Below are 25,367 nucleotides of genomic sequence, written 5' to 3' on the forward strand. Positions count from 1 at the left end.
AGTCAATGCATAGCTAAAGGGACTGAGCTCTCCATGTATATCTGCTTAAATGTGTCCGCCCCAGAGTTTTTATCAATTATGGGCCAAAAATACCAGCTGTTTTACTGTCCTCATCTTTGTAGCATACAACCTCACGTGGCCTAGAAAACATGTCCTGTTGGGGGTACTTAAGGACTGGAGGTCAGAACCACTGGCGTAGTGGCTAGCTTTTACTTCCTCACAGCCCCGAGGCCTTGAGTTCAGTTCCTGACTGACGCACTACCTGTGTGGAGTTTGTGTATTCTCCCCAATGTTTGCATGGAGTTCCCTCCGGGAGCTCCAGTTTCCTCCCCACAATCCAAAAACATACTGTATGCGTGTAAGTGTGTCCGTGTGATGGGGAATATAGATTGTAAGCTCCACTGCGGCAGGGACTGATGTGACTGATTTCTCTGTAAAGCGCAGCGGATTATGTGTGTGCTGTATAAATGTTAATAAATATATAATACAGTAGATCGGTGGTTCCCAACAGTCCAGGCTTTAAGGATTTTTTACCCTTGAGCAGGGGTGGCTTAATTTAATTCAAACATATGTGCTCAAGCATGGATTTCCTTAAAACTGGACTGCTAGGGTGCCTTCAGGACCGAGCTTGGGAACCTCTGCATTAGACAAATGCTCAGGGTAAAAAAATAACTGGTGAGATTTAGTTTATGCCATATATAAAGGTTTTACCTCTTTGCCTTGTGTGCAATTTAAGAATGTACGGACCCAGCTTACAAAATGCACCTGCAAGGTCCCCCCTATATCCAGCAGGACTGCGATGTGTCGCTGTTAGTCAGTGCCCCTTATCTCGGCCTCTCCTGAACCCTTGCTTTGTAAATATTTGTTCCCCTGGAGTGTGACAAATGTAAAATTAATATATATATATATATATATATTTTTTCCCCCTAGTTTGGTGGATGACAGATGCGTGGTTCACCCAGACGCCGGAGATTTGGCCAATCCGCCCAAAAAGTTCAGAGGTAAGGACTGTGGCTAAGGCCCTCCAAACTCTAATGTCTGCATAATGTTCTTACATTTTACCTCAGCCGGCCAAACAGAACGCACGGCTGCTATTAATTACTTGAAATCTGCCATTAATAAGCGCTGACCGTATGTTTTATGAGCCCTCTTTAAGAAACCATATTGACGTAATCGCAAAAGCATTTCAAGGTTTTTCTACATTCTAGCACATTTTAGGGTTAAAGCAACGATACGAGGAACTTAAAGGTGCATGCACAGGGAGCGATATATCGTTACGATATCGTTCAACGATACATCGTTCGATGTGTATGCAACCAACGATGCGCGCTCCCACTGGACGATAACGATATCGTCCCATCGGCCATGCAAACAGGCCAATCTGGGCGATATCGTTATATTCCATATAGGGATCCACGGCCGTTGGTAATATCGTTGGTGTGTAGATGAACAAATATCGTTCATCCAGCACACCAGGAATCTCAAGGGAGATCGTTCAGCGATATCGTTCGTTGAACAGATCGTCCCGTGTGTATGCACCTTAACTCTTTAGACAATCCTGCCAGGGTTCTCTTGAATTATATGGATTTCACCATTCTCGACTTGGTAAATATATATGAAGATATGTACTGTATAGAGATATAATCAGAGTATCTTGAAAAAGAAAACAATCTGCTTAAAAAGACGTCCATGTAATAATACGGTATCTGTGGTCATGGAAACGGTGACGTTTTAAAATGAGACGGTTCCAAGTTTGTTTTAGTTTTGTAATCTGCATCAATCAGTCCCGAGACAGCAGGTGGGTCAGAGGTCTGGGCTCATGTCTCAATACAAGTATCGGAGTTTTGTGTGTGTATTCAGTATTCTATTTTGTAGCATTTACCTAGGGATCCCTCCCCAGCAATGGCCATTCGCATTTGCACGATCATCGAACCTCGCATGCGCAGCTCCTGAAGAAGAAGCAAAGTAAACGCATTAGCCCCTGTCCCTGCATGTGTTTTTTTTTTTTGTTTTTTTTATATATCCAGATGATCTTTAATTTCTTATTACCATGATAAATTGAAAATTGCAATGAATAACCCTCACACGGAAGTACATTGCCCCATATCTTTAACCTGCTAAATGTCGATTTCCTATCAAAGTGACAGCGATTTACATTGCTATAAAAAGAAACCTGATTTTATCAATGATGTTCTAAATGCCTCAGAACTTTTCACATTTTCATTCAAGTGCACTACATGCAGAGGCCCATTGAAATGAATGGGCCCATTGAAATGAGCGTACCCATTGAAATGAGCGTACCCATTGAAATGAGCGTACCCATTGAAATGAGCGTGCCCATTGAAATGAGCGTGCCCATTGAAATGAGCGTGCCCATTGAAATGAGCGTGCCCATTGAAATGAGCGTGCCCATTGAAATGAGCGTGCCCATTGAAATGAGCGTGCCCATTGAAATGAGCGTGCCCATTGAAATGAGCGTGCCCATTGAAATGAATGGGCCCATACAATATCAGACAGGGGACTTCTAATCCGCAAACCACATCTTCCGCCTCCCTGTCCCCAGGCATCTCCTCATCCTGTTAACTCTCCTCTCCATGCTAGCAGTGGTAAATCTAGTTTCATTTAATATTATCTTTGTAAGATGCAGTTCAATTTACTTGACACTAGACATATCCGTCATGATGTTCGGAAAGATATGATCCCCACACTTTTTAGACCCCCTTTCCCCCGTCGTAGACCGTGAAGTGAAGATCGGGAACTGGGCCAATTCAGTCTTTAAATGATGGAAACATTTTGTTTTGCAGGGCTCTACTGTCATACCAACCCAAAACCCCCCCCCTCCCCCCCCCCCCCCCGGCGATCCTGAAGGTTATTTCACCATAATACCCCTTACATTAATTATATTGCTCGAGTTGTTTCAGTATAGTGCAGGTAAGGACCATGGGCCAGGTTTTACAGTCTCTGGCTCACTCAGAGTAATCCTGACCTGTCGTATTTGCTTATCTTGGGATAATTCCTTCCCCTTTCACTGTACTGTGAGTAATTGCTGACGAGCGAGTTTCTGCTTGCCGGCCTGCACCTTACAGAAGCGTGTTTAGCAACAGACAACACAAGCTGGGAGCTAGCAGCCTCCAGCTCACGTCATGACACAGCCATGGAAACTTGCTGAGCTTGTGTTGGAAACTTCCAAAATAATGAACATTTCTGGGCTTTATGTATTTTTTTAACATTTTTTTTATTGTGTTAGGAATTCAGGAATTTTCTCCGTGCTGGCTGTAGGGATCGCGTAGCTCCAAAGTACCTGTTACTGACACGCCGCGGGACGGCCATCTTGTGGGCTTTGCAATGCAAGGTTCTCAGCATAAAGGCTGATTGGGCACTCGGCACTTGTGCTATTGTACTGACAATAAAACACATACATAAAGAGAAGTGGATAAGTCACTCCTAGAACAAATGATATTACTGTATAAAATGGCATATGCACTAATACATTATTATTACTATTATTAATTTATATAATGCACTAACCTCTTTTGTAGCAGTGTACTGAGTCATTAGTATTTAATGGAGAGACCCTGAACATTGTACAAAGGAGTGGGGGGAAGCACTGGCTGCTATACTGTGGTGGGGAGAGAGAATGACTGCTGTACTGATGGGGGAGGGACCCTGGCTGCTGTACTGATGGGGGAGGGACCCTGGCTGCTGTACTGATGGGGGAGGGACCCTGGCTGCTGTACTGATGGGGGAGGGACCCTGGCTGCTGTACTGATGGGGGAGGGACCCTGGCTGCTGTACTGATGGGGGAGGGACCCTGGCTGCTGTACTGATGGGGGAGGGACCCTGGCTGCTGTACTGATGGGGGAGGGACCCTGGCTGCTGTACTGATGGGGGAGGGACCCTGGCTGCTGTACTGATGGGGGAGGGACCCTGGCTGCTGTACTGATGGGGGAGGGACCCTGGCTGCTGTACTGATGGGGGAGGGACCCTGGCTGCTGTACTGATGGGGGAGGGACCCTGGCTGCTGTACTGATGGGGGAGGGACCCTGGCTGCTGTACTGATGGGGGAGGGACCCTGGCTGCTGTACTGATGGGGGAGGGACCCTGGCTGCTGTACTGATGGGGGAGGGACCCTGGCTGCTGTACTGATGGGGGAGGGACCCTGGCTGCTGTACTGATGGGGGAGGGACCCTGGCTGCTGTACTGATGGGGGAGGGACCCTGGCTGCTGTACTGATGGGGGAGGGACCCTGGCTGCTGTACTGATGGGGGAGGGACCCTGGCTGCTGTACTGATGGGGGAGGGACCCTGGCTGCTGTACTGATGGGGGAGGGACCCTGGCTGCTGTACTGATGGGGGAGGGACCCTGGCTGCTGTACTGATGGGGGAGGGACCCTGGCTGCTGTACTGATGGGGGAGGGACCCTGGCTGCTGTACTGATGGGGGAGGGACCCTGGCTGCTGTACTGATGGGGGAGGGACCCTGGCTGCTGTACTGATGGGGGAGGGACCCTGGCTGCTGTACTGATGGGGGAGGGGCCCTGGCTGCTGCACTGTGGGGGGAGGGGCCCTGGCTGCTGCACTGTGGGGGGAGGGGCCCTGACTACTGTACTGATGGGGGAGGGGCCCTGACTACTGTACTGATGGGGGAGGGGCCCTGGCTGCTGCACTGTGGGGGGAGGGGCCCTGGCTGCTGCACTGTGGGGGGAGGGGCCCTGGCTGCTGCAGTGTGGGGGGAGGGTCCCTAGCTGCTGTAGTGTGGGGGGAGGGGCCCTGGCTGCTGTAGTGTGGGGGGAGGGGCCCTGGCTGCTGTACTGTGGGGGGGGGGAGAAACCCTGGCTGCTGTACTGTGGGGGGAGGGGCCCTGGCTGCTGTACTGTGGGGGGGGGGGGAGAAACCCTGGCTGCTGTACTGTGGGAGGGGGGAGAAACCCTGGCTGCTGTACTGTGGGGGGAGGGGCCCTGGCTGCTGTACTGTGGGGGGGGGTGAGAAACCCTGGCTGCTGTACTGTGGGAGGGGGGAGAAACCCTGGCTGCTGTACTTTTGGGGGAAAGGGGCTCTGGCTGCTGTCCCGTGTGAGGGAGGGGCATGTTATACTGTAGGATGGAGGGTGGAGAGGGCACTGGCAGACCCTCCAACATGACCCCTTCCACCAGGTACAAATTGCTCTGCTCCTGGACTTCCCACCTAATTGATGATTGCAGTCACCTGTGGGGAAACATCTGTCTCATCAATTACCTAGTTCACCACAGGTGACTGCAATCATACATTAGGTGGGCAGTCCAGGAGCAGAGTGTTTTGTACCTGGTGGAAGGGGTCATGTTGGAGGGTAGGCACTGGTTGCTATACTGTGGGGGGGGGAGGGTACTTGCTGTTGTACTATGGAAGGAGAAGGCTGCACTAATTACTATCCTGTGAGGGGACGGAGAGGACATTGGCTGCTGTACTGTGGGGGGAGGGACAGTGGCTGCTGTACTGTGGGGGGAGGGACAGTGGCTGCTGTACTGTGGGGGGAGGGACAGTGGCTGCTGTACTGTGGGGGGAGGGACAGTGGCTGCTGTACTGTGAGGGGAGGGACAGTGGCTGCTGTACTGTGGGGGGAGGGACAGTGGCTGCTGTACTGTGGGGGGAGGGACCCTGGCTGCTGTACTGATGGGGGAGGGACCCTGGCTGCTGTACTGATGGGGGAGGGACCCTGGCTGCTGTACTGATGGGGGAGGGACCCTGGCTGCTGTACTGATGGGGGAGGGACCCTGGCTGCTGTACTGATGGGGGAGGGACCCTGGCTGCTGTACTGATGGGGGAGGGACCCTGGCTGCTGTACTGATGGGGGAGGGACCCTGGCTGCTGTACTGATGGGGGAGGGACCCTGGCTGCTGTACTGATGGGGGAGGGACCCTGGCTGCTGTACTGATGGGGGAGGGACCCTGGCTGCTGTACTGATGGGGGAGGGACCCTGGCTGCTGTACTGATGGGGGAGGGACCCTGGCTGCTGTACTGATGGGGGAGGGACCCTGGCTGCTGTACTGATGGGGGAGGGACCCTGGCTGCTGTACTGATGGGGGAGGGACCCTGGCTGCTGTACTGATGGGGGAGGGACCCTGGCTGCTGTACTGATGGGGGAGGGACCCTGGCTGCTGTACTGATGGGGGAGGGACCCTGGCTGCTGTACTGATGGGGGAGGGACCCTGGCTGCTGTACTGATGGGGGAGGGACCCTGGCTGCTGTACTGATGGGGGAGGGACCCTGGCTGCTGTACTGATGGGGGAGGGACCCTGGCTGCTGTACTGATGGGGGAGGGACCCTGGCTGCTGTACTGATGGGGGAGGGACCCTGGCTGCTGTACTGATGGGGGAGGGACCCTGGCTGCTGTACTGATGGGGGAGGGACCCTGGCTGCTGTACTGATGGGGGAGGGACCCTGGCTGCTGTACTGATGGGGGAGGGACCCTGGCTGCTGTACTGATGGGGGAGGGACCCTGGCTGCTGTACTGATGGGGGAGGGACCCTGGCTGCTGTACTGATGGGGGAGGGACCCTGGCTGCTGTACTGATGGGGGAGGGACCCTGGCTGCTGTACTGATGGGGGAGGGACCCTGGCTGCTGTACTGATGGGGGAGGGACCCTGGCTGCTGTACTGATGGGGGAGGGACCCTGGCTGCTGTACTGATGGGGGAGGGACCCTGGCTGCTGTACTGATGGGGGAGGGACCCTGGCTGCTGTACTGATGGGGGAGGGGCCCTGGCTGCTGCACTGTGGGGGGAGGGGCCCTGGCTGCTGCACTGTGGGGGGAGGGGCCCTGACTACTGTACTGATGGGGGAGGGGCCCTGACTGCTGTACTGATGGGGGAGGGGCCCTGGCTGCTGCACTGTGGGGGGAGGGGCCCTGGCTGCTGCACTGTGGGGGGAGGGGCCCTGGCTGCTGTAGTGTGGGGGGAGGGTCCCTAGCTGCTGTAGTGTGGGGGGAGGGGCCCTGGCTGCTGTAGTGTGGGGGGAGGGGCCCTGGCTGCTGTACTGTGGGGGGGGGGGAGAAACCCTGGCTGCTGTACTGTGGGGGGAGGGGGCCCTGGCTGCTGTACTGTGGGGGGGGGGGAGAAACCCTGGCTGCTGTACTGTGGGAGGGGGGAGAAACCCTGGCTGCTGTACTGTGGGGGGAGGGGCCCTGGCTGCTGTACTGTGGGGGGGGGTGAGAAACCCTGGCTGCTGTACTGTGGGAGGGGGGAGAAACCCTGGCTGCTGTACTTTTGGGGGAAAGGGGCTCTGGCTGCTGTCCCGTGTGAGGGAGGGGCATGTTATACTGTAGGATGGAGGGTGGAGAGGGCACTGGCAGACCCTCCAACATGACCCCTTCCACCAGGTACAAATTGCTCTGCTCCTGGACTTCCCACCTAATTGATGATTGCAGTCACCTGTGGGGAAACATCTGTCTCATCAATTACCTAGTTCACCACAGGTGACTGCAATCATACATTAGGTGGGCAGTCCAGGAGCAGAGTGTTTTGTACCTGGTGGAAGGGGTCATGTTGGAGGGTAGGCACTGGTTGCTATACTGTGGGGGGGGGAGGGTACTTGCTGTTGTACTATGGAAGGAGAAGGCTGCACTAATTACTATCCTGTGAGGGGACGGAGAGGACATTGGCTGCTGTACTGTGGGGGGAGGGACAGTGGCTGCTGTACTGTGGGGGGAGGGACAGTGGCTGCTGTACTGTGGGGGGAGGGACAGTGGCTGCTGTACTGTGGGGGGAGGGACAGTGGCTGCTGTACTGTGAGGGGAGGGACAGTGGCTGCTGTACTGTGGGGGGAGGGACAGTGGCTGCTGTACTGTGGGGGGAGGGACCCTGGCTGCTGTACTGATGGGGGAGGGACCCTGGCTGCTGTACTGATGGGGGAGGGACCCTGGCTGCTGTACTGATGGGGGAGGGACCCTGGCTGCTGTACTGATGGGGGAGGGACCCTGGCTGCTGTACTGATGGGGGAGGGACCCTGGCTGCTGTACTGATGGGGGAGGGACCCTGGCTGCTGTACTGATGGGGGAGGGACCCTGGCTGCTGTACTGATGGGGGAGGGACCCTGGCTGCTGTACTGATGGGGGAGGGACCCTGGCTGCTGTACTGATGGGGGAGGGACCCTGGCTGCTGTACTGATGGGGGAGGGACCCTGGCTGCTGTACTGATGGGGGAGGGACCCTGGCTGCTGTACTGATGGGGGAGGGACCCTGGCTGCTGTACTGATGGGGGAGGGACCCTGGCTGCTGTACTGATGGGGGAGGGACCCTGGCTGCTGTACTGATGGGGGAGGGACCCTGGCTGCTGTACTGATGGGGGAGGGACCCTGGCTGCTGTACTGATGGGGGAGGGACCCTGGCTGCTGTACTGATGGGGGAGGGACCCTGGCTGCTGTACTGATGGGGGAGGGACCCTGGCTGCTGTACTGATGGGGGAGGGACCCTGGCTGCTGTACTGATGGGGGAGGGACCCTGGCTGCTGTACTGATGGGGGAGGGACCCTGGCTGCTGTACTGATGGGGGAGGGACCCTGGCTGCTGTACTGATGGGGGAGGGACCCTGGCTGCTGTACTGATGGGGGAGGGACCCTGGCTGCTGTACTGATGGGGGAGGGACCCTGGCTGCTGTACTGATGGGGGAGGGACCCTGGCTGCTGTACTGATGGGGGAGGGACCCTGGCTGCTGTACTGATGGGGGAGGGACCCTGGCTGCTGTACTGATGGGGGAGGGACCCTGGCTGCTGTACTGATGGGGGAGGGACCCTGGCTGCTGTACTGATGGGGGAGGGACCCTGGCTGCTGTACTGATGGGGGAGGGACCCTGGCTGCTGTACTGATGGGGGAGGGACCCTGGCTGCTGTACTGATGGGGGAGGGACCCTGGCTGCTGTACTGATGGGGGAGGGACCCTGGCTGCTGTACTGATGGGGGAGGGACCCTGGCTGCTGTACTGATGGGGGAGGGACCCTGGCTGCTGTACTGATGGGGGAGGGACCCTGGCTGCTGTACTGATGGGGGAGGGACCCTGGCTGCTGTACTGATGGGGGAGGGACCCTGGCTGCTGTACTGATGGGGGAGGGACCCTGGCTGCTGTACTGATGGGGGAGGGACCCTGGCTGCTGTACTGATGGGGGAGGGACCCTGGCTGCTGTACTGATGGGGGAGGGACCCTGGCTGCTGTACTGATGGGGGAGGGACCCTGGCTGCTGTACTGATGGGGGAGGGACCCTGGCTGCTGTACTGATGGGGGAGGGACCCTGGCTGCTGTACTGATGGGGGAGGGACCCTGGCTGCTGTACTGATGGGGGAGGGACCCTGGCTGCTGTACTGATGGGGGAGGGACCCTGGCTGCTGTACTGATGGGGGAGGGACCCTGGCTGCTGTACTGATGGGGGAGGGACCCTGGCTGCTGTACTGATGGGGGAGGGACCCTGGCTGCTGTACTGATGGGGGAGGGACCCTGGCTGCTCTACTGATGGGGGAGGGACCCTGGCTGCTGTACTGATGGGGGAGGGACCCTGGCTGCTGTACTGATGGGGGAGGGACCCTGGCTGCTGTACTGATGGGGGAGGGACCCTGGCTGCTGTACTGATGGGGGAGGGACCCTGGCTGCTGTACTGATGGGGGAGGGACCCTGGCTGCTGTACTGATGGGGGAGGGACCCTGGCTGCTGCACTGTGGGGGGAGGGGCCCTGGCTGCTGCACTGTGGGGGGAGGGGCCCTGACTACTGTACTGATGGGGGAGGGGCCCTGACTGCTGTACTGATGGGGGAGGGGCCCTGGCTGCTGCACTGTGGGGGGAGGGGCCCTGGCTGCTGCACTGTGGGGGGAGGGGCCCTGGCTGCTGCAGTGTGGGGGGAGGGTCCCTAGCTGCTGTAGTGTGGGGGGAGGGGCCCTGGCTGCTGTAGTGTGGGGGGAGGGGCCCTGGCTGCTGTACTGTGGGGGGGGGGAGAAACCCTGGCTGCTGTACTGTGGGGGGAGGGGCCCTGGCTGCTGTACTGTGGGGGGGGGGAGAAACCCTGGCTGCTGTACTGTGGGAGGGGGGAGAAACCCTGGCTGCTGTACTGTGGGGGGAGGGGCCCTGGCTGCTGTACTGTGGGGGGGGGTGAGAAACCCTGGCTGCTGTACTGTGGGAGGGGGGAGAAACCCTGGCTGCTGTACTTTTGGGGGAAAGGGGCTCTGGCTGCTGTCCCGTGTGAGGGAGGGGCATGTTATACTGTAGGATGGAGGGTGGAGAGGGCACTGGCAGACCCTCCAACATGACCCCTTCCACCAGGTACAAATTGCTCTGCTCCTGGACTTCCCACCTAATTGATGATTGCAGTCACCTGTGGGGAAACATCTGTCTCATCAATTACCTAGTTCACCACAGGTGACTGCAATCATACATTAGGTGGGCAGTCCAGGAGCAGAGTGTTTTGTACCTGGTGGAAGGGGTCATGTTGGAGGGTAGGCACTGGTTGCTATACTGTGGGGGGGGGAGGGTACTTGCTGTTGTACTATGGAAGGAGAAGGCTGCACTAATTACTATCCTGTGAGGGGACGGAGAGGACATTGGCTGCTGTACTGTGGGGGGAGGGACAGTGGCTGCTGTACTGTGGGGGGAGGGACAGTGGCTGCTGTACTGTGGGGGGAGGGACAGTGGCTGCTGTACTGTGGGGGGAGGGACAGTGGCTGCTGTACTGTGAGGGGAGGGACAGTGGCTGCTGTACTGTGGGGGGAGGGACAGTGGCTGCTGTACTGTGGGGGGAGGGACAGTGGCTGCTGTACTGTGAGGGGAGGGACAGTGGCTGCTGTACTGTGAGGGGAGGGACATTGGCTGCTATACTGTGGGGGGAGGGACATTGGCTGCTGTACTGTGGGGGGAGGGACAGTGGCTGCTGTACTGTGGGAGGGACAGTGGCTGCTGTACTGTGGGGGAGGGACAGTGGCTGCTGTACTGTGAGGGGAGGGACATTGGCTGCTATACTGTGAGGGGAGGGACAGTGGCTGCTGTACTGTGGGGGGAGCGACAGTGGCTGCTGTACTGTGGGGGGAGGGACAGTGGCTGCTGTACTGTGGGGGAGGGACAGTGGCTGCTATACTGTGGGGGAGGGACAGTGGCTGCTGTACTGTGGGGGGAGGGACATTGGCTGCTGTACTGTGGGGGAGGGACAGTGGCTGCTATACTGTGGGGGAGGGACAGTGGCTGCTATACTGTGGGGAGGGACATTGGCTGCTGCACTGTGGGGAGGGACATTGGCTGCTGTACTGTGAGGGGAGGGACAGTGGCTGCTATACTGTGGGGGAGGGACAGTGGCTGCTGTACTGTGAGGGGAGGGACAGTGGCTGCTGTACTGTAGGGGGAGGGACAGTGGCTGCTATACTGTGGGGGGAGGGACAGTGGCTGCTGTACTGTGGGGGGAGGGACAGTGGCTGCTGTACTGTGAGGGGAGGGACAGTGGCTGCTATACTGTGGGGGAGGGTCACTGGCTGCTATACCGAGGGGGAGGGACATTGGCTGCTATACTGTGGGGGGAGGGATACCTGGCTGCTTTACTGTGGGGAGAGGGACCCTGGCTGCTGTACTGTGGGGGGAGGGGTGCTGACTGCTGTACTGTGGGGGGAGGGGCCCTGGCTGCTGTACTGTGGGGGGAGGGGTGCTGACTGCTGTACTGTGGGGGGAGGGGCCCTGGCTGCTGTACTGTGGGGGGAGGGGTGCTGACTGCTGTACTTTGGGGCGAGGGACCCTGGCTGCTGTACTGTGGGGGGAGGGGTGCTGACTGCTGTACTGTGGAGGGCGAGGCCCTGGCTGCTGTACTGTGTGTGTGTGGGGGGGGGGGGGGGGGCAGGTTGCTTTACTGTGGGGGAGGGGAACTGGCTGCTCACATTTATATTTTGGAGGTTGTATCTGAGAAGAGTGAGTAATCCTGCTGTAAACTCAGATACTGGTTTTGTTGATGTGATTACAGTGTACCCCTATGTGACAATGACATACTGCTATGGGGGTAATGGCAAATGGAGGATTTCTAGCATTGTAACATTGTTACTACCTTCACTCCCCCTCCCCCACTCAGATCACTTTGGCAATGACAGCCTCTCCCCTGATCTGGGATCTTTCCTGTGCCGCTACCATCCTAAGGCATGCCCACCCTGTGCCCAATCAGACACGTACAATCCAGCCTCCCATCCTTTAGGTCTCATCAATAGTGTATATGTGTAATGTTCTGAGCTTGTCTTTGAGTTTGTACCTTTTACAAATGTATGTTCAACCCTTATTTACAGTCTGCACCACCCTCATGGCACCATAGAAACAAAAGTTAATAATATTGATAACTTGTTTCAAATATGAATTTGTCATTTCCCTCTATCTGTGCACTTAATGTATTTCCTTGTTTTCTGAGCTTCTACCAAAACCTGATACTGTGGCTGCGCTAGCTGTCTCCCGGCGACTGTACACAGGTTACTGAGAAATGGTAACGTTCTCATTGTCTGCACCTCAGGATCTTAATCCTTTGTGTGTTTTTCTTTATTGTCCTTTGTTCATTTTTACCTCCAGATAAACAGCCTCCGGGAAGGCCTCCGCCGTTTGTTTAGATTGTACTTTTCCCTGAAATACAGAGCAAATAATTAGTTTCTGATCGTTGTGGTGAGTTACTTTGTAATACCCGTCACCTCGACATGACAGACACGTTGAGTGTAGAATAAGTTCTGCATTCGACGTTACAGTAAAAGAGCGTATGTTTCAGAAAAAAAAAAAACACACAAACATACACAACCGTTCAAAAGTTTGGGGCCACACAGACAATTTTGTGTTTTCCATGAAAATTTACTTTTATTTATCAAATGAGTTGCAAAATGAATTTAACATATAGTCAAGACATTGGCAAGGTTAGAAATAATGATCTTTATTTGAAATAATAATTTTGTCCTTCAAACTTTGCTTTCGTCAAAGAATGCTCCTTTTGCAGCAATTACAGCATTGCAGACCTTTGGCATTCTAGCTGTTAATTTGTTGAGGAAATCTGAAGAAATGTCACCCCACGCTTCCTGAAGCACCTTCCACAATTTGGATTGGCTTGATGGGCACTTCTTGCGTACCATACGGTCAAGCTGCTCCCACAACAGCTCAATGGGGTTGAGATCTGGTGGCTGCGCTGGCCACTCCATTACAGATAGATTACCAGCTGCCTGCTTCTTCTCTAAATAGTTCTTGTATAATTTGGAGGTGTGCTTTGGGTCATTGTCCTGTTGGAGGAAGAAATTGGCTCCAATCAAGCGCTGTCCACAGGGTATGGCATGGCGTTGCAAAATTGAGTGATAGCCTCCCTTATCCAAAATCCCTTTTATCTTGTACAAATCTCCCACTTTACCAGCACCAAAGCAGCCCCAGACCATCACATTACCTCCACCATGCTTGACAGATGGCGTCAGGCACTCTTCCAGCATCTTTTCACTTGTTCTGTGTCTCACAAATGTTCTTCTGTGTGATCCAAACACCTCAAACTTCGATTCCTCTGTCCATAACACATTTTTCCAATCTTCCTCTGTCCAATGTCTGTGTTCTTTCGCCCATATTAATCTTTTCCTTTTATTGGCCAGTCTCAAATATGGCTTTTTCTTTGCCACTCTGCCTAGAAGGCCAGCATCCAGGAGTCGCCTCTTCACTGTAGACGTTGACACTGGCGTTTTGCGGGTACCATTTAATGAAGCTGCCAGTTGAGGACTTATAAGGGGTCTATTTCTAAAACTAGAGACTCTAATGTACTTGTCTTCTTGCACAGTTGTACACCGGGGCCTCCCTCTTTCTACTCTGGTTAGAGCCTGTTTATGCTATTCTCTGAAGGGAGTAGTACACACCGTTGTAGGAAATGTTCAGTTTCTTGGCAATTTCTCACATGGAATAGCCTTCATTTCTAAGAACAAGAATAGTCTGTTGAGTTTAATATGAAAGTTCTCTTTTTCTGGCCATTTGGAGAGTATAATCGAACCCACAAATGTGATGGTCCAGATACTCAACTAGCTCAAAGGAAGGCCAGTTTTGTAGCTTCTCTAACGAGGAAACCCGTTTTCAGCTGTGCTAACATAATTGCACAAGGGTTTTCTAATCATCCATTAGTCTTCTAACACGCTTAGCAAACACAATGTACCATTAGAACACTGGAGTGATGGTTGCTGGAAATGGGCCTCTATACACCTATGTAGATATTCCTTTAAAACCAGACATTTGCAGCTAGTATAGTCATTTACCACATTAACAATGTATAGAGTGTATTTCTGATTAATTTAATGTTATCTTCATTGAAAAAAAACAGTGCTTTTCTTTCAAAAATAAGGAAATTTCTAAGTGACCCCAAACTTTTGAACGGTAGTGTATATACCAGCTAAATATTTTTTGTTAAACGTTTTGAACTGAAAGTAATTTTAATGTAATTTTCAGTATTTGAAACTCCACGAAGTAGCCCAAAAAATCCTGGTTACCCCTGTGGATGTGCTGGTGCTCACAATACTTTTCTTGCCCAAGCAGCAGGTTATAGAGAATTAGGCCCGATTAGTATCACATGCAGCGAATGAGCGTTGTGTACATCCAAGGCTTTGTATATTTATCAAGGTGCCTGCAGGGGTCTGAATTACTGCTCAGTCATACAGTCATTGAAAACACTTTTTAATTCATTTCCAGGAATACTTTGTGCTGAACCCTTGTATAGAAGCTCGTTATACTCATTAACAACATCTACCACATTAACAATGTATAGAGTGTATTTCTGATTCATTTAATGTTATCTTCATTGAAAAAAACAGCGCTTTTCTTTCAAAAATAAGGAAATTTCTAAGTGACCCCAAACTTTTGAATGGTAGTGTACATATGTACCCCCTCTGGAGGCTGAATGATGCGGGCTGTTGGGTTATCATCCACCCTGTTCCCGGTATGCTGTCAGAATGTTGACAGTATTGTTAGGGTTATCTAGGAAAAATCCTCTGGTTCAACGGAATGGGATTGAAATACCGGTGGCTGTAAAGCCTAAGTCTCCCCCGGGGATTCCTAAATCTAAACCCCCCCGCAGCTAAGTGCTAAAGACGCCCTGGACTTGCGTTGTTCGGGACAGCATCCCTCCGCATTCCGGTATCTGGATTAAGGTCGGTGTTGGTATTTCGACACCTATCTTATGTCCCGTGTTGGGATTTAGACGTGCGGCATTGTGGCTGCCAGTCTCATGTTTTGAAATGTATAGATCTGCTTTGGCAAGACTCATTACAGAATTGCGGCATACCACATCCCATGCTGGTGTTTATAAGCCGCGGTCTCACAGCCTTGGCGTCTAACCATATAAATGGGTGCTTCTACGCTGTAATATGCATATAATTTTACATTTGGGTTGCAAATTATCTATTCAATCACCCTGCAAAACTAGACTGGCAGACGCCATTTCCATATTGGAGCCGTTGGTGTTTGTCAGGGCATGTGGAGGACATTTCATAAAATAAATAGCAGGAAAAACACCCCAGAAAGCATGAAACGCGTTAGCCTTTATGTACTATTCAAGAAAAGTTTCATGTGGCTATGCTGTTTAATGTTTCAATAAAAATAACCTTTATCAAAAGTCTTTGAAGATAAGACTATTCAAGTTCATTTTGGTATTACATTATTAAGTGCTTATAATGTAATCAGGGTAGACAGGTTATTCACATTGCGGTAGATCTCACTTTCATTAAAGCTCTTTAGAAAAGTGCAAGAAATACACCCTTGCAAAACATTTCTATTTTGTGTCTTTTTACCTGCCTCCGGCATAACTCGCCTGCCTCCGGCATAACTCGCCTGCCTCCGGCATAACTCGCCTGCCTCCGGCATAACTCGCCTGCCTCCGGCATAACTCGCCTGCCTCCGGCATAACTCGCCTGCCTCCGGCATAACTCGCCTGCCTCCGGCATAACTCGCCTGCCTCCGGCATAACTCGCCTGCCTCCGGCATAACTCGCCTGCCTCCGGCATAACTCGCCTGCCTCCGGCATAACTCGCCTGCCTCCGGCTAACTCGCCTGCCTCCGGCATAACTCGCCTGCCTCCGGCATAACTCCCCTGCCTCCGGCATAACTCCCCTGCCTCCCGCTTACCCGCCTGCCTCCGCCTGCTCACCTGCCTCCCGCTTACTCACCTGCAACTGCACTTTCTGATTTTTAAAAGTGCCCCATAAAAACAATTCTACACCTATTTTATTGTGAAATTATGGGTTTGTTACAGTGTCAGGAAACTGTGTATATATCTTTCATGGGATATATCTGAAACCTTTCTGGTTTGGAGTCTTTAGTGTCCTTTTTTCAACTTAAATTCCATTTAAATTCTGCTCAAATTCAGTTTTTTTTCTATGTTAAATAGGAAACGCTCGGCCGGCATTGTGATGTGATTTCATTGTATCCTCACTTTCTTCCTGAGGAACCAAACCAACATGGCACATTCTGGTATTATATGATCTCTTCACATTTGCAGTCTTGGCACAGTCTAAGCTTCCATCTTGTTTTCAGATGCATTGTTTTTTATTCTTTTCTTACATCTGATTCCAATTACTATGAATGTATGTCCACATATACAAGGTTTTTATTTACATATCTCCTGCACTCTTTGTACCATGACAGCAAACAGTCTTGGGGGCTGTATTGCTGGGTGACAAAAAGAAAAGATTGATGGACGTGTCACCCCTCTAATCAGGAGCTGCTACTCTGTGAAGAAGTCCCACCCTCCGTTTATTCCACCAGCCGCAATTCATAGCAGATCACAATGGTGGAATCTCAGAGAAGTTACAATTACTATATTTCAGTACAGAAAATAACAGGACACGTACGCCTCTTCAGAATTGTGCGTAGGTCCACTCTGAGGACGGATCCCGCGACTCTTAGCAACTGTACTTGCGTTGGAGCAGAATATATACTGCTGTGAGCAACTACAGGCGATTGACATTCGTTCTGCATGTCAGCTGCTTGTGGCTTAGTGGGTGTAACTGGGTGTTCACACCTTGTGGGGGCGTGTTGTGAGCCTGAAGGGGGGATTGCTGCTGTTTAGAGGTTTGCAGAGATCTACTGGGCTTCAGATAGATCACTTGCAGCAAGGGTAGGGCAGGTGCAGGTCTACATTGAGAGTGCCCCACAGGTCCCCCTCTCGTGCCCCCGCGAGACACTGCTCCCCCTCTCGTGCCCCGCGAGACACTGCTCCCCCTCTCGTGCCCCGCGAGACACTGCTCCCCCTCTCGTGCCCCGCGAGACACTGCTCCCCCTCTCGTGCCCCGCGAGACACTGCTCCCCCTCTCGTGCCCCACTTTACATTGCTCATGGCAGTACAGGCTCATCCTATGCACTCTCACTGACTCACGAGGCACATCTATTAGGCATGATATCCTAATAATTTGACGGCCTTACTCTACACCTGCCAGCACTCCTGACTTTCAGCTCTGCCAGAAATGGAATGTCTTGCTGAAAAGGTGGCATGGTTGGCGGACTTGTGTGTGGCTTGGGTAGATTTGGGCATGGTGTAAGCGTATCAGGGGTGTGATATATTTTGTCCCAAATGTCCTATTGGGAATTTTGTCAGCTGCGACCAAATATAGGTTCCGCTCATAATCTGACGGCCTCCATTGTGTGTACGTTACAAATGCGTTTATAAGGGCCTCATTTAGAGTTGGACGTAAATCGTTTTGGATTACTACACACGCGGCCATACCTTCATGCGCTTTAACCGAATCTTGCGCTAAATTTATCTTTTTACGTTGGGATACTTTCAAATCAAAATAAGACGGTAATAGCGCAATTTGACAAAATATGTTTCTGCTCTAATAAGACTTCTAAGTTTTAGGGCTGTATTTACGAAGCTTCTTGGCGGGTTGGAGTTGAACATTTTAAAGCGGCACTCGCATTCCGTGAAAAGCACACCGAGCTTTAGATTGAATGTGAGTGACTCTTTAAATTTTCAGCTACAACCCGCCGAGAAGCTAAGCCGCCGCTTTGTAAATATGGCCCTTAGTCTCGTTCGAAAAATGAACACAGATTAGTTATGAAGATCCAGTTTCTTTTGTATCTTTTGTCAACTCTTTTGTGTTTTGTGTATTTTATCGCCTTCTCTGTCTGTTCTGAGCACCCGTGACCTCGATTGGACTTTATAGGTTCCCTGATTTTGGCTGCATGAGCTATAAATAAATATTAGACCTCTCCCTGCCAGGTGACGGCTTTTGTAGGCATCATTATTATTAATCAAAATATTAGCACAGATCTCAATGTCATGTATTGCTGCTCGCACGATGTTACTAGTGTCCTACAATGTTTTATACAGTCTAATGTCTGCAAGAACGAATAGACCAGGGGTTCCCAACCACGGTCCTCAAGGCACACTAAAGGCCCCCATTCATCAGGGACTGATTACAACAATCGTGCAATTTGCAATCGATTGTGTATAAAAAATCTTTCCCTTTTTCAATTGATTGTGGCAATTCTGCAATCGATTGAAAAAGGGAAAGATTTTTATACACAATCGATTGCAAATTGCACGATTGCTGAAAGCAATCTCTGATTTAAGGGGGCCTTAACAGTCCAGGTTTTAGGGATAGCCATACTTGAGCACAAGTGACTTAATTAGTGCCTCAGTTATTTTGATTAAACAATCATGGATATCACTAAAACCAGGACTGTTAGTGTGCCTTGAGGACCGGGAATCACTGGAATAGACAATAGGGATAAAACAATAATATGTAATTATCTACTGCATTGATGAAAAGAGAGTGAACAGAACATTTATTAATCAGTTATATACATCTGTATACTAGTAATATTGCTATCTTATGAACTCATACTGAATGCTTAAGCCTCTGTTGTATCATGTCCCCTGATGTGTACTATATACTAGCTATTAATATTGCAATCACAAATCCATACTATGAGCCTATTTTATCAATGAGTAATATTCATGTTATCAGTGGTTACTAATCTTAAATGGTGCTCCAACCAACCAGCTCCTAACTGTCATTTGTCAAACACAGAACAGGAGCTGATTGGTTGGAGCACCATTTAAGATTAGTAACCAGTGATAACATGAATATCACTATTTGGTAAGAGTGGCCCTATAGATAGATATATATATATATATATATAGATATATATATATATATATATATATATATATAACATATCCAGCATATCGCTGCAGGCAGTATCAGAATTGACAGGTACAGGTGTAGGCACCAGAGATGTAACTAGGGTCTTTGGAGCCCAGGGCAAGTTGAAGAACACCCCCCCCACACACACACACACACACGTGAACACATAATGGAATATGTTTGCGCTGAAGGCGTGCAGGGAAAAAAATAGGCGTGGTCACATACCGATGAGGCGTAATCACTGAAAATGGGACGTGACAACATGGCGCGCCACCCATTTCTAGTCACTCTGGGAACATTCCTTTCCATTCTATATGCACCTTACCTATATGGTAGTGTCTCACAATGTGGAACCTCTGAAGAAATGTATCCTCTCTGGGAAGACTGCGTCTTCAGTCAGTATTCACTATTCATGTAGGTCACATCGTCCGGAAGATGCCTGTTTGTGTAGGAATATTAACAAGATCGTCATCATACGACAGCGGTTCTACCAGACTCATTCCCTTGTGTAACTTACTTCCCCCTGCATCTCTCAGCCACACCATCCTCTCACTGCATCATCTCTCAGCCACACCATCATCTCCCTCCCTGCATCGTCCCTCAGCCACACCATCATCTCCCTCCCTGCATCGTCCCTCAGCCACACCATCATCTCCCTCCCTGCATCATCCCTCAGCCACACCATCACCTCCCCCCCGTGTCGTCTCTCAGCCACACCATCACCTCCCCCCCATGTCATCTCTCAGCCACACCATCACCTCCCCCGTGTTGTCTCTCAGCCACACTATCACCTCCCCCCGTGTCGTCTCTCAGCCACACCATCACCTCCCCCCCATGTCATCTCTCAGCCACACCATCACCTCCCCCGTGTTGTCTCTCAGCCACACTATCACCTCCCCCCTGCGTTGTTCTTAGCCACACCATCCCCTCCCCCCTGTGTTGTCTCTCAGCCACACCATCCCCTACCCCCTGCGTCATCTCTCAGCACACCATCACCTCACCCCCTGCTTTGTCTCTCGGCACACCATCACCTCCACCCCCTGCGTCGACACTTCCACCCCCTGCGTCGCCTTACTCAGCACACCATCACCTCCACCCCCTGCGTCTTCTCTCACTCAGCACACCATCACCTCCTCCCCTGCATCGTCTCTCAGCCACACCATAGTCTCCCCCTGCGTCATCTCTCAGCCACACTATCACCGCCCCCCAGCATCGCCTGCCCCCTATCTCATCTCTCAGCCACACCATCACCGCCCCCCAGCATCGCCTCCCCCTATCTCATCTCTCAGCCACACCATCACCGCCCCCCAGCATCGCCTCCCCCCTATCTCATCTCTCAGCCACACCATCACAGATACACACACAGACACACACTAACACAGATACACACACACACACACACACACACACACACTGACACAGCTACACACACCTCTTTCACACAAATGCACCTCCCGTGGCAGAGGGATGTTAGCTTAACCTCTGATTTCATACCTGCCTAGTTCTGGAACCTCTGGGGGGTGCAGTTTGTTCGTCCCCTGATGGCCTTGCTCTCTGCTGCACAGTGGCGTGAATTGTGTCATTGCGGGCAGAACCACTATGACCTCACGGCCAACCCCATTTCACCAGGGTAGTGGTGGGATCTGGGAGGGTGGCCTGCTCTCCTGGGAAATTTAGGAGCCTCCCGGACATTTTGGGAGGATGTTTATACTATTGTTGCGATGTATACGAAAAGTCCGGGAGGCGAAAAAGTATTGCGGCTCAGCTCAAATTGAATACGGGCCATGGCTGTTGCGCTTTACAATTGGTAACAAAGCATTAATAAAGCAAGACTAGTCTTAAATAGATAGAGAGGTACATGGGTCCTGCTGGCAAGCTTGCATTTTATGTAACCTTTTGTGTCCAATCTGTAATCCATAGCTGTGTAGAGGACAGGACTGTTTACGTATCTACATTTCTTATATTTGTTCAGTCCGCTAAATGTAAAGTACAGTCTACAGTATAACAGTCCCTGGTGGATTTATATTATTGCTGAGCTCGTCATTATTTACTGCTTACACCAAGGTGGTAATTTCTGTGTGTGATGCAGAGGAATGTGCAGGAACATGATAACAGAGGCTGCTGTATAATTCTATACTTGCTCTTCACAAACCTGAGCAGCTTGGTAAAAACAAACCGAATGCCATTCTCAGCCTGCTATGTAGTGACCGCTCCTTATCAATTCTATTCCCTGTGTGTGTTTATAGACTAGTCTTTGCTAAAAAGGTGAACGTAACACTTACCTGCGCATTACTTACACTTGTAATTCCAAGTCTGATTTCTATTATTCGTTTTACCTTTGAAGTAGGTGGAGCTAGAACTATCTTGCAGCCATTCCGAGCGTTATAAAATTGACAAGTCAAAAGCTTACATAGCCAATCACAATAGAAACTGCAACAAAATGTGTGAAACGCGTCACTGCATGAAACGCGCGTTGTTGAGGTAGCAGTATAATCCAATCCTAAGTCATAACCGTACTCTGGGATACAATTGTCATGTAAAATAAATAAAATAAAATGCTGGGTAACACTTCTGTGGATGGGAATCTGAGCGCCCGGCAGTGGCGTAAGTTCATCCCAGACGCCCGTAGGAAAGTTATAAGTTGGTGCCCCCCCCCCCCCCGTCACAGCTGCTGACACTGTAATGTAGCAATTCGCATGCAGACAGCCTATAAATAGATGAAGGCAGCAGCTGATGGTCTGACATGGAGCTCTCCACTAGTGTATGGTGGCTTCTCAGGTCCCGGGAAGATGTGCCATGTATTGGGCGACATACTCCGGGTACATAGTTACAGCCCTAAGTGGGGTGAATATGTTGTGGACAATGTGCCCCTTCAGAGCTGGAGCCCGGCGGCAGGCGCCTCCATTGTCTCCCATAGTTCTTCCCCTGGCGCGTAGGGTATAGATGTACTGTATATAATGTAAATGCACAGCGATAGAGATATCAGTGGTTTGTTTTATCCCATGCAGGTCGGTATTGTTCTCATTTAAATGTAAAACCCCTAATGTCACATCTAAGGACGTGTAAGTAACATATAACAGAGACGGGGAAGCCTTTGATGTGCTGGGAATAGAGCAGCTGGGAAAGGCTGATTACGTGCGGGCTGTGATCTGGGAGAAGAGTCAATAACACAATATCCCACATTTTGGGAACTAAAGGTCACACCGCCTTACGTTAGTATAGGTCTGATCAGTCTAGCAGAGGACGGGGCTTCTGGGATTTCTCGTTTTTGTTCTTATACCACAGTTGTTGCACGTTGTCACGTTTTTAAATAAAGCCGTAGAAGTTTTATAATTCTGGAGTTTGTTTGCAACCATTTCGGATTTCACACATGTGAAACTTACGTTTATTTAATTGGACGCTGGGCATTTTGTGGGGCGATCCACTGTTTTCTGAACCCCGAACATGTAACGCTACTGCGGCGTGCAGCAGAAATATTAAGAGGGGACTCTATAATAATGTTCCTGTTGCAGCGCTTTACCGAGCACCAATAAAATAGAAATCATCCTAAACTAGAGACTTCTCATTTTTCTGTACATCTTTTCAATGTCGTTCGTGTTTGATAATCCACTCTCAGTATAGGAGCTTTGGGGTAAGGGAAGTGGTCATGGGCCAGACATTAAGGGAGTGTATTGTACATCATTGGGAGAATGGGCCCCAGGCGAGCGTTAAATGACAGGGAGCAGGGAAGTCAGTGGCAAACACAGGATTTCTAGAGGGGGGGTTTCCAAATGCCTGATTTTAGAGTGAGTGTGGCCAGTTCATGAAGAGGGTATAATTACCACTTATCCAGCTTTAATATGCTACATACAAAGTGTATTATGTGTCATAATTCCAGCATATACAGGACCAGCGATCACAGTAACCCATTAGATGCGCCAGTAGGGCCATCCTGCCTGAGCTGGATGTTTTTATTTTAGATGTGGGCACCATTGCAGGGCATGAGAGCAATTCCTGGAGTCTGGGGGAGCAGCAGAAGGACCTAGCACTGCCCTGGACATATATGTACATATTGGGCTCTATAGCAGCGCATCCCTAACATGGCATGTTTTCCAGATCTCCTAGTTGGTGCACAGGTTATTTTATTACTGACTGATACATGTTAAAAGATCCACAGGTGGTGCTAATTATTTTATTTGTGATACTGAGGAGAACATGCAGCGCTAGGAACAATCTATTATATTACTATTTCTATTGTCGTCATGGTGTGGGAGGGGGGGGGTTTCCAGGCAGACGGAACCCCCCCCCGCGTTTGCCTATGAAAAGGGGGGTCAAACACAACCACCCCTGTGCCCATTGCGGTAAATTTTATTTGACCAATTATAACACTCTCTCTGCTTTGCCTGGTGTGTTTTTCGTCGTATTAATATACCTTTCTGTCTTGCGTTTAGATTGTCTGTTTAAGGTCTGTCCTATGAACCGATATTCAGCTCAGAAGCAATTCTGGAAAGCGAAACAGGCAAAACAAGGGAACAACACCGAGGCCGCGCTTCTAAAGAAACTGCAGGTGAGTCCGTAAATGGGCTTCGGATGCCTTCAAATGCGATTGAGAGCCGTCCGCCGCTGCAAGTAAATGTGATTGGTCAGTTGAGTTGTGCTGTGTGTGTGTGTGCCCCTCTTCCCTCAACCATATCCATCCTAAGCTCTAACAACGTGCCCTCGTATCAAGTGTGTCGTCACTGGTTGACACTGGGATCAGAGCAAATTGTCCACACACGGACTGATTTTGTTGCGATCCTGCCGAATGACCATAGAGAGACACGTGGGGAGATTTGCTCGGTGACGTTGATACCTCGGCGTTGTGTGCATACCTTAGACACTGCTACTCCACTAAAACAGCCGCCAACGAACAGAAATCCGTGCGTCTTGTGACCCTGTAAGAGGGCGGCATTTGCGTGGCAGGTTCTCGTTTTTCCTTTGTACGGAAATTAATGTGACCTGTTTCTTTTGTCATCGGTCGTTTCTTTATGACCTGTTTTGTATTGTAGATCTTGCACTAATAGCGGAAGGGAGCACAGTGCTGTCTGTGGCACCTAGCTGTAGTGTCTGGTAATACGCCTGGTCTGCAGGATCGTGTGTCGCACCTAGCCTTGTTGGAAGGGAGAATTGGGTGGGGCGATGGTGGTTTTTATCAGAAATCTGTGTTAGCACCACCCTGTCCTCAGGGAGATTGCTTTCAAGACAGGGAACTTCTGCTCTAATATTTTATATGTTTAAGAACTAGACGCAGGTTAAGCACAGAGGCAGCCGGGATTAGGGTCTTCAGGGTGCACCTGGCCAGCATAAACTGGGCTCTGTATTGTATGCTGATCATTGGGGGCTGGGCACTGTATTACACACTGGACCACTGGGAATTGTGGTCTGTGTGGTATACTGGCCACCAGGGGCTAGGGTCTGCATTGTATACTGGCCACCAGGGGCTAGGGTCTGCATTGTATACTGGCCACCAGGGGCTAGGGTCTGCATTGTATACTGGCCACCAGGGGCTAGGGTCTGCACTGTATACTGGCCACCAGGGGCTAGGGTCTGCATTGTATACTGGCCACCAAGGGCTAAGGTCTGCATTGTATACTAGCCACCAGGGGCTAGGGTCTGCATTGTATACTGGCCACCAGGGGCTAGGGTCTGCATTGTATATTAGTCACTGGCAACTGGGCTCACTGTTGTCATAGATAAATGAAACTGCGACGCGTTTCTCAGCACCTCGCCACTTCCTCAGGGAGTGTAATTTAAATGTCATTTATCTATGACGATAGTGAGTTGTATTATGATCCCATTAATCTAACAAAATCATTTGATTATCAATTTTTTGTTGGGTCAACCCTTATTTGCCAGTTGCTGCCCATATTTCATGTTTGGGTAAGAGGTTGTTTGACCACTTATACCTTGTTAGGGGTGGCCTAGGGTCTTCATTGTATACTGGCCACCAAGGGCTAGGGTCTGCATTGTATACTGGCCACCAAGGGCTAGGGTCTGCATTGTTTAATGGCCACCAAGGGCTAGGGTCTGCATTGTATACTTGCCACCAAGGGCTAGGGTCTGCATTGTATACTGGCCACCAAGGGCTAGGGTCTGCATTGTATACTGGCCACCAAGGGCTAGGGTCTGCATTGTTTAATGGCCACCAAGGGCTAGGGTCTGCATTGTATACTTGCCACCAAGGGCTAGGGTCTGCATTGTATACTGGCCACCAAGGGCTAGGGTCTGCATTGTATACTGG

General features: G+C 51.0%; 1 protein-coding gene across 1 annotated transcript in view; it reads left to right on the top strand.

Annotated features, from left to right (window-relative positions):
* ITPR2 (inositol 1,4,5-trisphosphate receptor type 2) overlaps positions 1-25,367 on the top strand; it is a 318,547-nt gene that overhangs the window by 66,086 nt on the left and 227,094 nt on the right. Inside the window, exons 2-3 of the mRNA XM_088454805.1 lie at positions 931-1,001; positions 23,539-23,654. Of these exons, the coding sequence (XP_088310931.1) occupies positions 931-1,001; positions 23,539-23,654 (187 nt within the window). The remainder of the gene's footprint in view (positions 1-930; positions 1,002-23,538; positions 23,655-25,367) is intronic.

Source organism: Taudactylus pleione, unplaced genomic scaffold (assembly GCF_031769625.1).
Source record: "Taudactylus pleione unplaced genomic scaffold, aTauple2 ptg000634l, whole genome shotgun sequence".
Taxonomy (NCBI): domain Eukaryota; kingdom Metazoa; phylum Chordata; class Amphibia; order Anura; family Myobatrachidae; genus Taudactylus; species Taudactylus pleione.